At 47.2% G+C, this 11,968-nt stretch overlaps 1 protein-coding gene across 1 annotated transcript in view; it reads right to left on the bottom strand.

Annotated features, from left to right (window-relative positions):
* Positions 1-11,968, bottom strand: part of TRAM2 (translocation associated membrane protein 2) — a 69,673-nt gene that overhangs the window by 10,671 nt on the left and 47,034 nt on the right. Inside the window, exons 3-4 of the mRNA XM_004673568.2 lie at positions 4,146-4,255; positions 3,593-3,709 (exon numbers count right to left, since the gene is read on the bottom strand). Coding sequence (XP_004673625.1) covers positions 3,593-3,709; positions 4,146-4,255 — 227 coding nt within the window. The remainder of the gene's footprint in view (positions 1-3,592; positions 3,710-4,145; positions 4,256-11,968) is intronic.

The following is an 11,968-nucleotide window of genomic DNA, read 5'->3' on the forward strand; positions in this document are numbered from 1 at the left end:
TACATCTGCCTGTTCTGCTCCCTACTCTGTCTCTGGTGAGTCCTTTTCACTGCCTCTGTACCTCTGGCCTGTACCCCAGTTCTATATACACAAATAAATCAATCTTTAAAAAAGATGAAGTGGGACGGCCCTACGAAGTCAGGAAGGGAGCCCAACTGCTCACCTACCAGCTTTCCTCATAAGAGTGTTCTGGACCAAGGAGTAGCAGTTCAAGACAGACTAAAAGAAGAAGGCTGACATTCTTATACATACTGGTTATGCAGCCACACTGCCATCACTCTTCCTATATAAATGTAGGGAGCATGATCTGGATCAACACCAAAACAAAATTGATTCTTTCGGGGGGAAGGATTCATTTTGCCTTTCTTTTCCAACTGTTATATATTGCTTGTTAAATAAAATAAAGCAGCTATGGCGTTCATTATTTTAAAAATTGTTGTTGAAGGCAAGAGAGAGAAGTGACACCGGTGGGTCTTCATTCTCACAGCCACATCTAGTGAGCATGGGGGATGTGCCAGGTGGGAACTGCAGGTGCTGTGGGGTGCACAGGCCAGCTCACAGGAAGCGCAAAGCCTCCTGGGGGAGGCAGACAGTGGGGAATATACACAAATAAGAAAAACACCACGGTAAGGCGCGCAGGATATAAAACTCAAAGTGGAGGAGGGTGTTGAATTTCTCGGAGGGGATGACATTTAGGCAGTTACGTGTATGGTAAGAGGAGTTGACCAGGCGCTGTCAGGGGATGGAGCACGCAAGCAGGGAGCACTCCGAGAGGGGAGCCAGAAGAGCAGAGGGAAGAACATGGGTCAGGGAGAGAGGTGCAAGGCAGGCCGGGCCCAGGTCCCGGGAGTGAGAGAGAAACCATGACACTCTGGCAGTGGTGCTGCAAACGGGTACTCATGATTTAGTTACATCAAAAAAAAAAAAAAAAAAAAAAAATCCATCTGGCTGAACAGGAAATGGGTTGGGATGGGTAGAAGTGAAAACAGTCTCCTTCTAAGAAACAGATAATGATCCAGGTGAGAGAAGACAGTGGCCAGGACTGCAGATTGGGGATCCTTAACCTTGGCACTACTGCCATCTGGGGCTGAAAATAGGTGTCCACCCTTATCCAAAAGTAAGGTTACCTGTGGGTCTTGGAACATTCAAAAAAATGATTCATGCAAATGAATGGCCACTGTGTTCCCAGAGCCCCCCATTATTACTTACCAAATCACACCAAGTAGAAATGCTCTACTCTAACGGGGTAGGGGGACTTATAATTCTTTGTTGTGGGGACTGTCCTGTGTATTGCAGAATAGTGGGCAGTGCCCCTGGTCTCTACCCATTAGCTGCCAGCAGCACATTATCACTCGTCCCCTGGGGAAACTGTCCCCTGGGGAGAACTGCTGGACTGGATATGGGGACACAGGCAGACATGGGGGCACAGGCAGACAGTAGCTGACAACCCCAGTGTGCAGTGGAAGTGGAGTTGGCAGGACCTGCTTATGAGCTGACTGTGGGGTGAAATCAAAGAAGAATCAAGAAAATGTGCAACATAGGGCCTCCCTGGTGGCCTAGGGGTAGTCTTAATGCTATCACTGCTATTGCCTGAGTTTGATCCCCGCCCCGGGGGTGACCCACATTGAGCAGCAGACCTCTCCTGCCCCACTCTCGGCTCCCCTCAGCAGTGTATTTCAGTAGATCTGCCTGTTCTGCTCCCCATTGTCTCTGGTGAACCCTCTCACTCCTGCACCTCTGGCCTGTACCCAGCTTTGGTATGCATAAATAAATAAAAATAAGTTTTAAAATAATAATACATTTTTTAAAATGTGTATCATAACCAAAAAAAAAAAAAAAAAAAAAAAAGGTTATTGCTGCACCAAGCTTTATTTTTTCCTTCAACTGCTGTCTTTCCACATACGGCAGGTGAGGACCAGGAGCTGGGGTCACTGGAGCTTCCCAGGGTCTCCTGGGTCTCCATTTCCTGTTCCTGTTGAGTGAAGAACAGGCTCTCTCCATAATCAAAGCCTGTTAGGAGCTTCTCCCAAAAAAAGTGTTAATGTTCCCAAACTAATGTGCCTCATCATCTCAGGACCTCGCAAAACAGAGAGCTCTACAGACAGAACAGCTCAGCACTTCGCACTCTGGAAGGGTGTGAACTGCTGGGTGCTGGCCTCCAAATCTGGTCTAAATGTGTCCCAGCTGGGATGGAATGTCTGGAGGTAGAAAGGGTAACAGTGATTCAGAGATGAGGCAATGGTTTTCAGATGAAGGTCTGGGTGCCCTGAGGCTATGCTGCCTCAAAGCATAGCCTTGAGGCCTTGAGGCAGCATGACCCAAGAGGACTGGGAGAGGTCTGAAGTCCAGCAGCACCTCAGCTTCCCTGGGTTACGATGCACACTGCACAAAAAGAGGGGTGCCACTGACAAAGACACTCAGCAGTACATACCCCCCTCCCACCCTAGACAGAGCAAGACGGCACCCCTGCATCAGAGGATACAAGTCTTAGACTTCACTTTAAATCCCTAGTGCTCTGTTTAGGAACCCTGCTCTGGATGAAACAGTAACAGAAACGAGAGCAATGTAAAAAAGGACATGCAGGTGCCTGTTACGAGAATATGCATTTAGCCTTCAGCTCTGGAGACAGAGTTCCTTAGGATGTGCATGTCATCAGTGTTGAAGAAAAAAAGAGGAAGGGGGTAAGGGGTCACTGGAAGGCAGGGAAAGAAATTTCTTAAAGGTCTCAGGATTTTCAAAGCTCCTAGTCTGGGTTTCTCACACGATATTCTAGCTCATGAGAAAGAGACCATGCTATAGAAACATGTGTGTAGGAGGGGGCGGGGGGGGGGGGGGGAGAGAGGGGTTACTAATTAAATACTTCCTAGCATGACAGGCCAGGTTGTGTTACTGTGAACCCCAAAGGACTAAGATTTCACTGTACCGAGGAATTTTACTCTATCAAAGGTTGCTTGAAATAAGAGTCCCATTGTGTGGAACAGGGAGCTAGATAAATTCCTGCTCCTGCAGACGTTTGTTGGAACAGTACTGGCTCACAGGATCGGGTGTGGGGACAAGGTGATGCTGGCCTTACTTGCAGGAGCCCAATGTGGTGAAAGAGAAAGTGCCCTGGACCCAGAGCCAGGCTGCCTAATCCAAGCCCCCTCCTTGTTACCTCCAAACCACATGATCATGGACACACACAAAACAAGAGTTTGGGGTTCTTGCTAATTTATGGTACCAACACAAACAAAATCCATCTCATGGGCTAGCATATGCAGAGGGCCTAAAAGCTGACGCAGTGCTATGGCAACATACGGTATCATTACAGTCACACTGCATAATAACCACGCCATGTGTTTATATTTGGACAAAATGACTCTCTCTAGCCATAAACTGGCATCCTATCATGTCATTTGGCCTCTGTCTCTCACTGTGATACCATGGGGATGCAAAAATAGCTTCAGCTCTAAGAAACTGCCCCAAGATTCCCTAGTGCTCCTTAAGCTTTTTCTTGCCCACTAGCCCTTCCCAGTCGGCTCAGTCATGGCCCCAGGAGTGTCATGCAGCCTGGTGGCCCCGGCTCGCCCTGCACAGCCCCAGGCCCACTCACCGTCACCACCACGTAGAAGCACCATATCACCGAGCTGAGATGAAAGACGACCAGCTGTCCAGACTCGTTGAACTTATTGTGTTTGACCTTGGAGAGATGAAGCCGTTTGCTGATTTTCTAAAGAATAGAAAGAACCCCTCTTATTAAACGTGTGTCTTGGTAACAGGCAGATCTCAATTTCCTGTTTCCTTCCCTCGAAAGGGCTGAAGTGTGACGTAGGGTAGTGTGAGCCTACTGTGTATGTACAGCACTCAGTGTACAGCAGGCACTGTGCAAGGCGGCAAGATTAATGCCTTTCATGGAGATGAAGAGAAAACATCCCCACAGATGGGACAGCTGCCGCCCTGTCCCATTTCAGGTGATTCTCTCCCCGCTTAATACTGGCGCCCCACTCAGAGGAAAGGCTGGAAGGTAAGTCCAGTCAGACTCACCGGGTCACATAAATCAGGGGGAAACAGGGCTCAGGGCTGCCTAGCCCCCCAAAACGAGCCCATCCAATCAATGCACAGCACCTCCCCAGGCTCAGACCTCCTACCCCAGACATGTCACTTACATCTAAAATGTACTCCTGAACCACAGCGTGCAAGATGATAGTGATGAAGATGTAGAACAAGATGGTGACCAGGTCCTTCGGGCCGTAGTGGTAGTGCATGGTCTCGCTGTCTGTGGGGGTAACCAGAGCCACGTCAGCATCCTGCGGCGTGGAGATGCTTTGAGACCCTAACTGAAGAGACCTGAAGGAGAATGTACACCAAGTGCTTCCTTTCTGCTGCCACCCTACACTCAGAAGAAAGGAATTTTGCCTGAGAAGCCCCCCAACCTCTGGACTTGGTCTGAAGAAATGCCAAGAGAACCGCACGCACACATATCCCAGTGATTCCATCTCCCAGACCAGGGGAGGAGGGCACAGTGGCTAGGGCGTCGGAGACAGCCCCTCCCTCGCTGTGTGGGAACCGGGACACCATCGACTTCTCTGAGCTGCAGTTTCCGTAGCGTGGGGTTAACAGTGTGGCCTCAGAAGCCGGAATTTGTATCACAGTTCTGTCATATAGTGACTTTGGGACACCGCTACAAACCTTTCAGTGCCTTGCTCCCCTAACTGTAGAATGGGGACAATCATAGTGTCTGCATTGTAGAGTAATTAGGAGAATGAGATGAGGTAATAAAAGCACAGTGCCTAGAACAGCAGGTCGCAAGAGTCAGCACTATACATGTATTTGCTAATCTTGGTGTTATTAGAGGGTTACGGTGAAGATGAAGTGAGCTAATTTGTACAGATTTTATCACAGTGCCTATAGCTGTGGTGAGCATGGAGTACGTGGTACTTGATGGAAATATTATTTAGTAGTAATACACTGAGCAGAATCCCAGTGATAGGCTTGTAATGCTCTGCCGTGGCAGCCTTTCTCCAAGGACAGGAGGCGATGGATGCCCTCATTCCACTTGCAGGCTGAGGGGCTGCCAGAGTTCCTGGCGCAGTCAGCTAGCTCCCTGCTGCCTGCAGCCTCCTCCCTGTACAGACACTGGGCTGCCTTTCCTACTGCCTTCGCCCTGAGTCACATGCATGAGTCATCTCTCTTTACTGATGCACTGGCCAGAGTCGACGAGTCTCAGAGCCGAACCATATGGAGCAGACTGGGTCACTCAGAGGGTCAGCCCTGAGCCTCCACCACCCTGAGGGAGGGTGTGATGGGGGATGAGGGGTGACAGGCCAGGGAGATGACAAGTGGCCAGGACAGCAAGCACACACTATGAACTTTGAAATCAAAAGCACTTTCCTTTTTTCCTCCCCCCTGCCCCCTACCCCAGCCACTGAGACGCATGGCTGACTGATGAAACAGGGAGAGAAAAGGCACTCCTCTGACTTCAGAGTCCACAGACCAGTGAGGGCGTGACCGACAACAGTACAACTACCCTGCAGGTAGGAGGCAAACAAGCAGGAGACGCAGTGAGGGCAGAGCAGAGGGAGCAAGGGCAGATGCTGCCGGGGTGGAGGTGGGGTGACGGGACAGACGGGGGAGGGCATGAAACTCGGGAAAAGCAGGGGAGGCAGGCTGGGGCGCAGGTCCAGGCCCTCCCTTCAGAGGGCTTCAGGAAAGAGGCTGGAGGGCTGGGTGCAGTGGGCAGCCCTGGTGGTGGGTGATGAGATCTGTGTGCCATGTGGGCACCTCAGGATAAAGTATGAGCTTTAACCTGAAGGCAACACAAAAACATCGAAGAATTCAAATTCAACAGAAAATGATGAAATCTGGGTTTTAGAAAGTTTACTCTGGCAGCCATGAAGAGTGATGTGTCTGGAGAGAAGAGACGTAGGGGAGGCTGACAGGGCAGACAATGGTGAGAAGTGACTGCCCCACGCAAGGGGCTAGGAGCTGGCCAGGCACTCAGGCAGAGGGCAGGAGGAGAAGACACAGCTGGGGGGGAGGGAGACACAGGTGCTCATTTCTGATCTGCCATCTGTGAAAACGGGGTTACATTTTTCCTACTTACTTTAAACGCAATGATCCCACATCATATGTTGAAGTGGTAAAATACTAAACACATGGTAAGTTTCATTATAAAGACCAGCATTATTAGGTAAAATAGGACTTATACTCAACCAAACAAACACAGTGCAGAAACAGTGAAATAATATTGACCAGTTACCCATTTCACGAGCTATTCAGGGTCACCTACCATTCTTCACTCCAAATTCTATGGCTCCAAAAGATATGCCCGGGCCCTTGAATTTCCCTTGCAACAAGAAGGAATGCGTGAATTCATACATTCTTTCTTTTCTTCACTGTTGAGAGCTACACACTTGATTCGGTGACCACTAGACCAAGTGCAAAACTCTGAGTTGGGCACTGGGTTGAAGTGAACAAGGTGGGCACAGCTCTGCCTTCATGGAGCTTAGCTGGTACCCAGTTCTCATGTACTTGGAACCCAGAGGCCAAAGAGCCACAACTCAGTAAACATGGGCAAAGGACTAGGATATACATTTGTCCAAGACATACAAGAGGCTAATAAGGTGCATGGAAAGGAGCTCAACATCACGCTCACTAGGAAAAAGACGATTTCAAAATCACAACAAGATGCCATCTCCTACCCATTGGGATGACTACAATGAGAAACAAACAAAAAAAAATAACAAGTACTTGCAAGAGGAATGTGGGCAAACTGGAACTTTTGGGCATTGTTTGTGGAAATGTGAAATGATGCAGCTACTACAGAAAACAAGCAAATAAAACCAGAATTAGCAGGTGACCCAGCAATTTCACTCTGTGCCAGTTCTCAAAGCAAATGAAAGTGGGATCGTGAAGATGTACAATTACGTCCATGTTTCCAGCGGCATTTTTCACAACAGCCAAAAGGCAGAAACAACCCACGTGTCTATGGTTTGAAGGATGGAGAGAAGAAATGTGGTCCATGCATGCAAGATACAAAAGGGGATTATTCTGCCTCAAACAGGCACTGGCCCTGGTGCTGATGAAGCTACAGGACCTTGTGCTAAGGCCAGAAAGGCAGCAAAGCTGGGGACATGGCCGCATCATGTGAATTTGATCTGGAGTGGTCAAATTCCTAGAAACAAAAAACAGAACGACCTGGCAGAGACCGGATGGGAGTTTCTGTTGAATGGGTACAAAGTTTCCGTTTTGCAAGACAACTTCTGGAAAACGGTTGCACAATAAGAATGTACACTAACTGTAAGCTATGTTAAGATGATGAGTTTCATGTTCCTGTACATAACAATTTAAAACAACAGAAAGCTGAAGTGGAATAAGGAACAGAGGCCTCATTTACAGGTGCCCAGGTGCCAGTAGAGGAGCCCACAGAGGCTGGTTTCGCTGGCAGAGGGACCAGAGGAGACCAGGTGTTGGGGGTGGGGAGCTGGTGAAGGCTTAAACCCTTGGGGGGACATCCAAGGGGACACAGGCACCAAACTGAAGAAGAGAGGTGAGCAGGCTGCAGAGGTGGGAGGGTCGTGCCACAAAGGACCCCTTTACACGCCATGGTAAGACCTGTACCAACCAGCAAAGGAGAGCTGGAGGATTTCTAAATTTCCATATTTATAAATACCCTGCCAGGTGAAGAATGAGGTGGAGGAGCAAGGGTAGAAGCTGGGAGAGCAGACAGGAGGGGTCTGCGGGTATTCCAGGCCAGGGGGAGAGCTGGTGGGTGCCCTGAACTGGATTTCGCAGAGCTGAAGGGAGAAGACAAATTTGGATACATGAGGGGGACAGAATTACAAGAACCAGCCGAAAGGCCAGCTGTGGGGAATGATTCTAAAATTCCTTCTGGAATCTCGCCCGTATTCTTTAACCTTTTTCATGGTTTCAGAATTAGTCAGTGTATGTTATCCCTTTTGTTCCCCACAATCATCTCATGAGACAGCAGACAAGGAAAGAGGGTTCAGAGAGTTAAGGACCATGGGCCATTTCTCGGGTCTCCCAGTAGCCACCAAACTGTTCCAGACCAAAAGCCACCTCAAGGCCAACACGACCCCTTCCTTCTTTCCCCCTCCCCTTGTCCCTGTCCTTACTGTTCATAAGCCACTTGCTTGATCTCTTTCTCTTACAGCCGTAACAAGCAGTATCAAACACAATATTCAAAAGCTATTCTCTGAGAAAGGAACACTTGTACACTATTGTGGGGGGGGGAGGTTTTAGACTGGTCCAGCTTCTATGGAAAATAGTATGGAAGTACCTCAGAATATTAAAAATAGGTCTACCATGTGACCCAGCAATTCCAATCCTAGGTATCTTCCTGACGAATGCAAAACACTACATAGAAGGGACCAATGCACTCCTGTGTTCACTGCAGCCCTGTTTAGAACAGCAAAGCTAGGGAAACAACCTAAGTGCCAAGGACAGATGAGTGGGGTTAGGAAGATGTGGTAAATATACATGATAGGATGCTACTCAGCTTTTTTAAAAAAAAATGAGACCTTGAAACTTTTGTGATATGTAGATAGAACTGGAGGGGATAATGCTAAGTGAAATAAGTCAGAAGGAGAAAGACAAATAGCAAATAACTTCACTCACATGTGAACTATAGAGAAAACAAAGGAACGGTCAAGCTAAATCAAAACAAACTCTAGAAACCCGACTGCAGAACTGAGGTTCAGAGGGTGCTAGGAGTAGGGAGGAATGTGCAGAAGGGGCGCAAAGGACTATGGTGGAGCAGTATTGATGCCTTGGTGGCGGGTGTGGTATGGTAACATACGTAAGAAGAAATGAGAACCTGACCCCTAAATCACATATACGGATGTAAACCCAGGTTACCACAATAAAAAATATATATAGTTTTGGGCCCTCCCTGGTGGCGCAGCGGGTTAAAGCACAGCACTAAGAAGCTAAAGCCGCTTCAGCATGAGTTCGATCCCGGCCCCAGAGGTGACCCACATGGCGTGGCAGACCTCTCCTGACACACCTGCTGCTCCCCTCAACAGTGTACTTCCTCAGTCGGCCTGTTCTACTCCCCACTGTCTCTGGTGAATCCGCTCCCCACCCCTGCACCTGTGGCGCATACCCCAGTTCTGTATGCATAAATAAATAAATCTTAAAATATATACATATGTATATATATATGTATTTGGAAGCTATTGTCTGATTCATGAATTACCTCCACCGTTCTCTCCTCCCTGCTATCTTCCTAAGTTCGATCACCCTAGAAAACTAAACTGATTTGGTGCCCTCTACCTTCCAAGGAGCTATGGTGGCTGCAACTCTGTTCTTCTAGGAGGCTATAAACAAAGTGGTGGCTTTGATTTTTTTTTCTTTTTAAATATCTAACTGCTCACTAATTTTTTATAATGTATTTATTTCTTATTATTGTGTATATTTTTACATCATTTTCCATTTTTATACAAAATATGCTTTATCATCTTATGTATAATCACTGTGCTAATTCTTATTTTAAAAAAAAATCCTCTCCCTATCCAGCAGGAGCTCTCAAAAGAATGGCGATGATTTTTCAGAGGCGGACGCTTTAGCACTTCTCTCAGCCATCAGGGCCAGTGATCCCACCTATGGGGACCAGGTGGGTAACAAAGACGAGAGCAAAGGATCTTTAGAGCCACTGCCTCTCAGCACACAGCTCTGCTGGGCTGAACAGGTAACACTTCTTACTTCCACAACATGTCTCTCACCGTTCTTCTCTAAACACATTACCCTCGTGGTCAACCTTTCATAGTTCTACTTTGAGGGAGGAAGTTAAGAAATATCCACTTCCCTTTTTAACGGTAGGGAGAGAAAAACAGCTAAAGTCAGGATAAATAGCAACTGACAGGTAGTCTCCGTTGTGAGGGACACACTAGAGGGGAGTGGTGACTGCGGAAAACAGGGAGCACATGGCCCAAGAGCTGAAGGAGGGGATGGAGAAGGTGCGTCTCAGCCACTGTGCTCAAGGGGAGGGTGCAGCGGAATGGAGCCAGACTTCCAATATTTCAAAAGCCAAGATATTTTTGTATGAAATCATCTGATTTTAAAATGGTGGTGACTAACTCAAAATTTTAAAAAACACTTTTTGGGCCAATACCAAATTGGCCAAAGAAAACACATCTGCGGGCCAACTCCGACCATGAGCCACCAATTTGCAACCTCCAGCCTAGCTGCCCCGGAGACCTTGCCAGCACCAATATCTGAGTCTGCTTCTGACATACGACCCCTGGAGTATGTCCATTTACCCCTCTGTAGAAATTAATCCAGCTCTGACAGAAAGCAGCTTCAGAAAGCTCTCCCTGGTCCTGATGAGCTACCTATCTCCCATCAAGAAGCACATTTCCTTTCCTTATCTTGCATCATAATTTAGAGAGCTAAAATAATCAATAACACGCTGCAATTTTGACAACCTCTGTTATTAGCTGTCCCTTTTCGGGAGTAACATTCTTATTGACATCCTGTTTTCCTTCCTATGAGTAATAGGTGTTTTCCTGTTTCCTTTAGTGTCATCTGTAAGCAGCTTCTCCCTCTCTCTGTCTTTACATGTTCTGATCTTGTCCTGGTGCTACGCTGTGTCCCTGATTTCCTCCTGTGAATTCTGCTGGTTGGCATGGCTGTTCCACCCACTTTTCAGATCCCCTTAAAGTCCAGGCATCTGCCTTTGTCAGAAAGGTGTTTCAAAGAGCATACTATACAACAGATGTTTCACTCCTGCCCAGTTTCTTCCCCAGCTCTGTAAATCTGTATTTGTAAAACTCTGCTTGTTTCTGTGCTTACAGCCAAGACTGCTTTCACATTATTTCCAATCTTTTACAAAATACATACATCTAGAACTTGGAAGAAAAAACACCATATGCAAAATCAAGAGGCAAATGATCAGTTAGGGGGTAATACCATTCAGAGCATAAACAAAGGATCAACCTTGTTAATATGGAAAAAGCTCCTAGAACTCAAGGATACAAGATAAAGAAAAGCCATGGAAAATGTGCAAAGGATATGAACAAACAATTCACACACAGAAGAAACACAGATGGCCCTTCTGTATTAGAGATGCTCAACCTTACACAGAAGAGAAATGCAAATTAAAGCTACAGTGAGCCACCATCTCATACCTATCAGATTGGAAAGACTCCAAAGCTTGACAATACACTCTTGCTGAGGTGGCGGAGAAACAGACTGTCTTTTACACAGTGCTGGTGGGAATGTAAAACGTACCACCTCTTTGGAAGGGCAATCTGGCTGCTTCTATCGAAATTACAAATGCATCGACTCTTAGAAGCAGCAATTCCACTTCTAGGCATTTATTGTATCACCGCTACCTGCCACATTCAAAATGACATGTGTGCAATGTCAGGCATGTCCCGCGGCCCTGTGCTCGATAAGCTAACGGAGACAACCTAAGTTGTTTTCACCTCCAGGGGCTGGTTACAGGCACCACAGTTGTGATTGAGGGGGTTGTGGAACTGCAAGTGTAGCTGTGAACTTGGCTTACCCACCTATCCAAAGCCTATGGGTCAGAAACTCTGAGACTGGTCCAGAAATCTGGGATAACATCTCCAGGAGGTTCTGAGGCACCCTAAAATTTATGAAGCACTGATGTAACCAATGGAGCTGTTGTTTAAAAAAATCAGAGAGGTGAAGATCAAGAACAGAAAAAACTGGTGAGTATGGGGAGGGGTGTTGAGAAGGGCAGGAGGAAGAGGGGTACAGAGTCCTGATCGAAGTGCTGCTCCCCTGGCAAGCACCTATGTAAAGAGCCAACCTGAGAATATGGATGCTCCCACACATAGTAAATGACACCCTCTACGTGCTGATGTGAAATGATATGCACGATACATTTTTTAGTGGAGAACAAAGCAAGGTACAAGACAGAATATATAGCACTCTGCCTGCTTTGTGAGATGGAAGAAAAGAAAGATGTGCATTGGTATTTGGGTAAAGAACACTGAAAGGT

The sequence above is a fragment of the Condylura cristata genome, unplaced genomic scaffold, assembly GCF_000260355.1.
Source record: "Condylura cristata isolate star-nosed mole 26May11 unplaced genomic scaffold, ConCri1.0 scaffold00001, whole genome shotgun sequence".
NCBI lineage: Eukaryota > Metazoa > Chordata > Mammalia > Eulipotyphla > Talpidae > Condylura > Condylura cristata.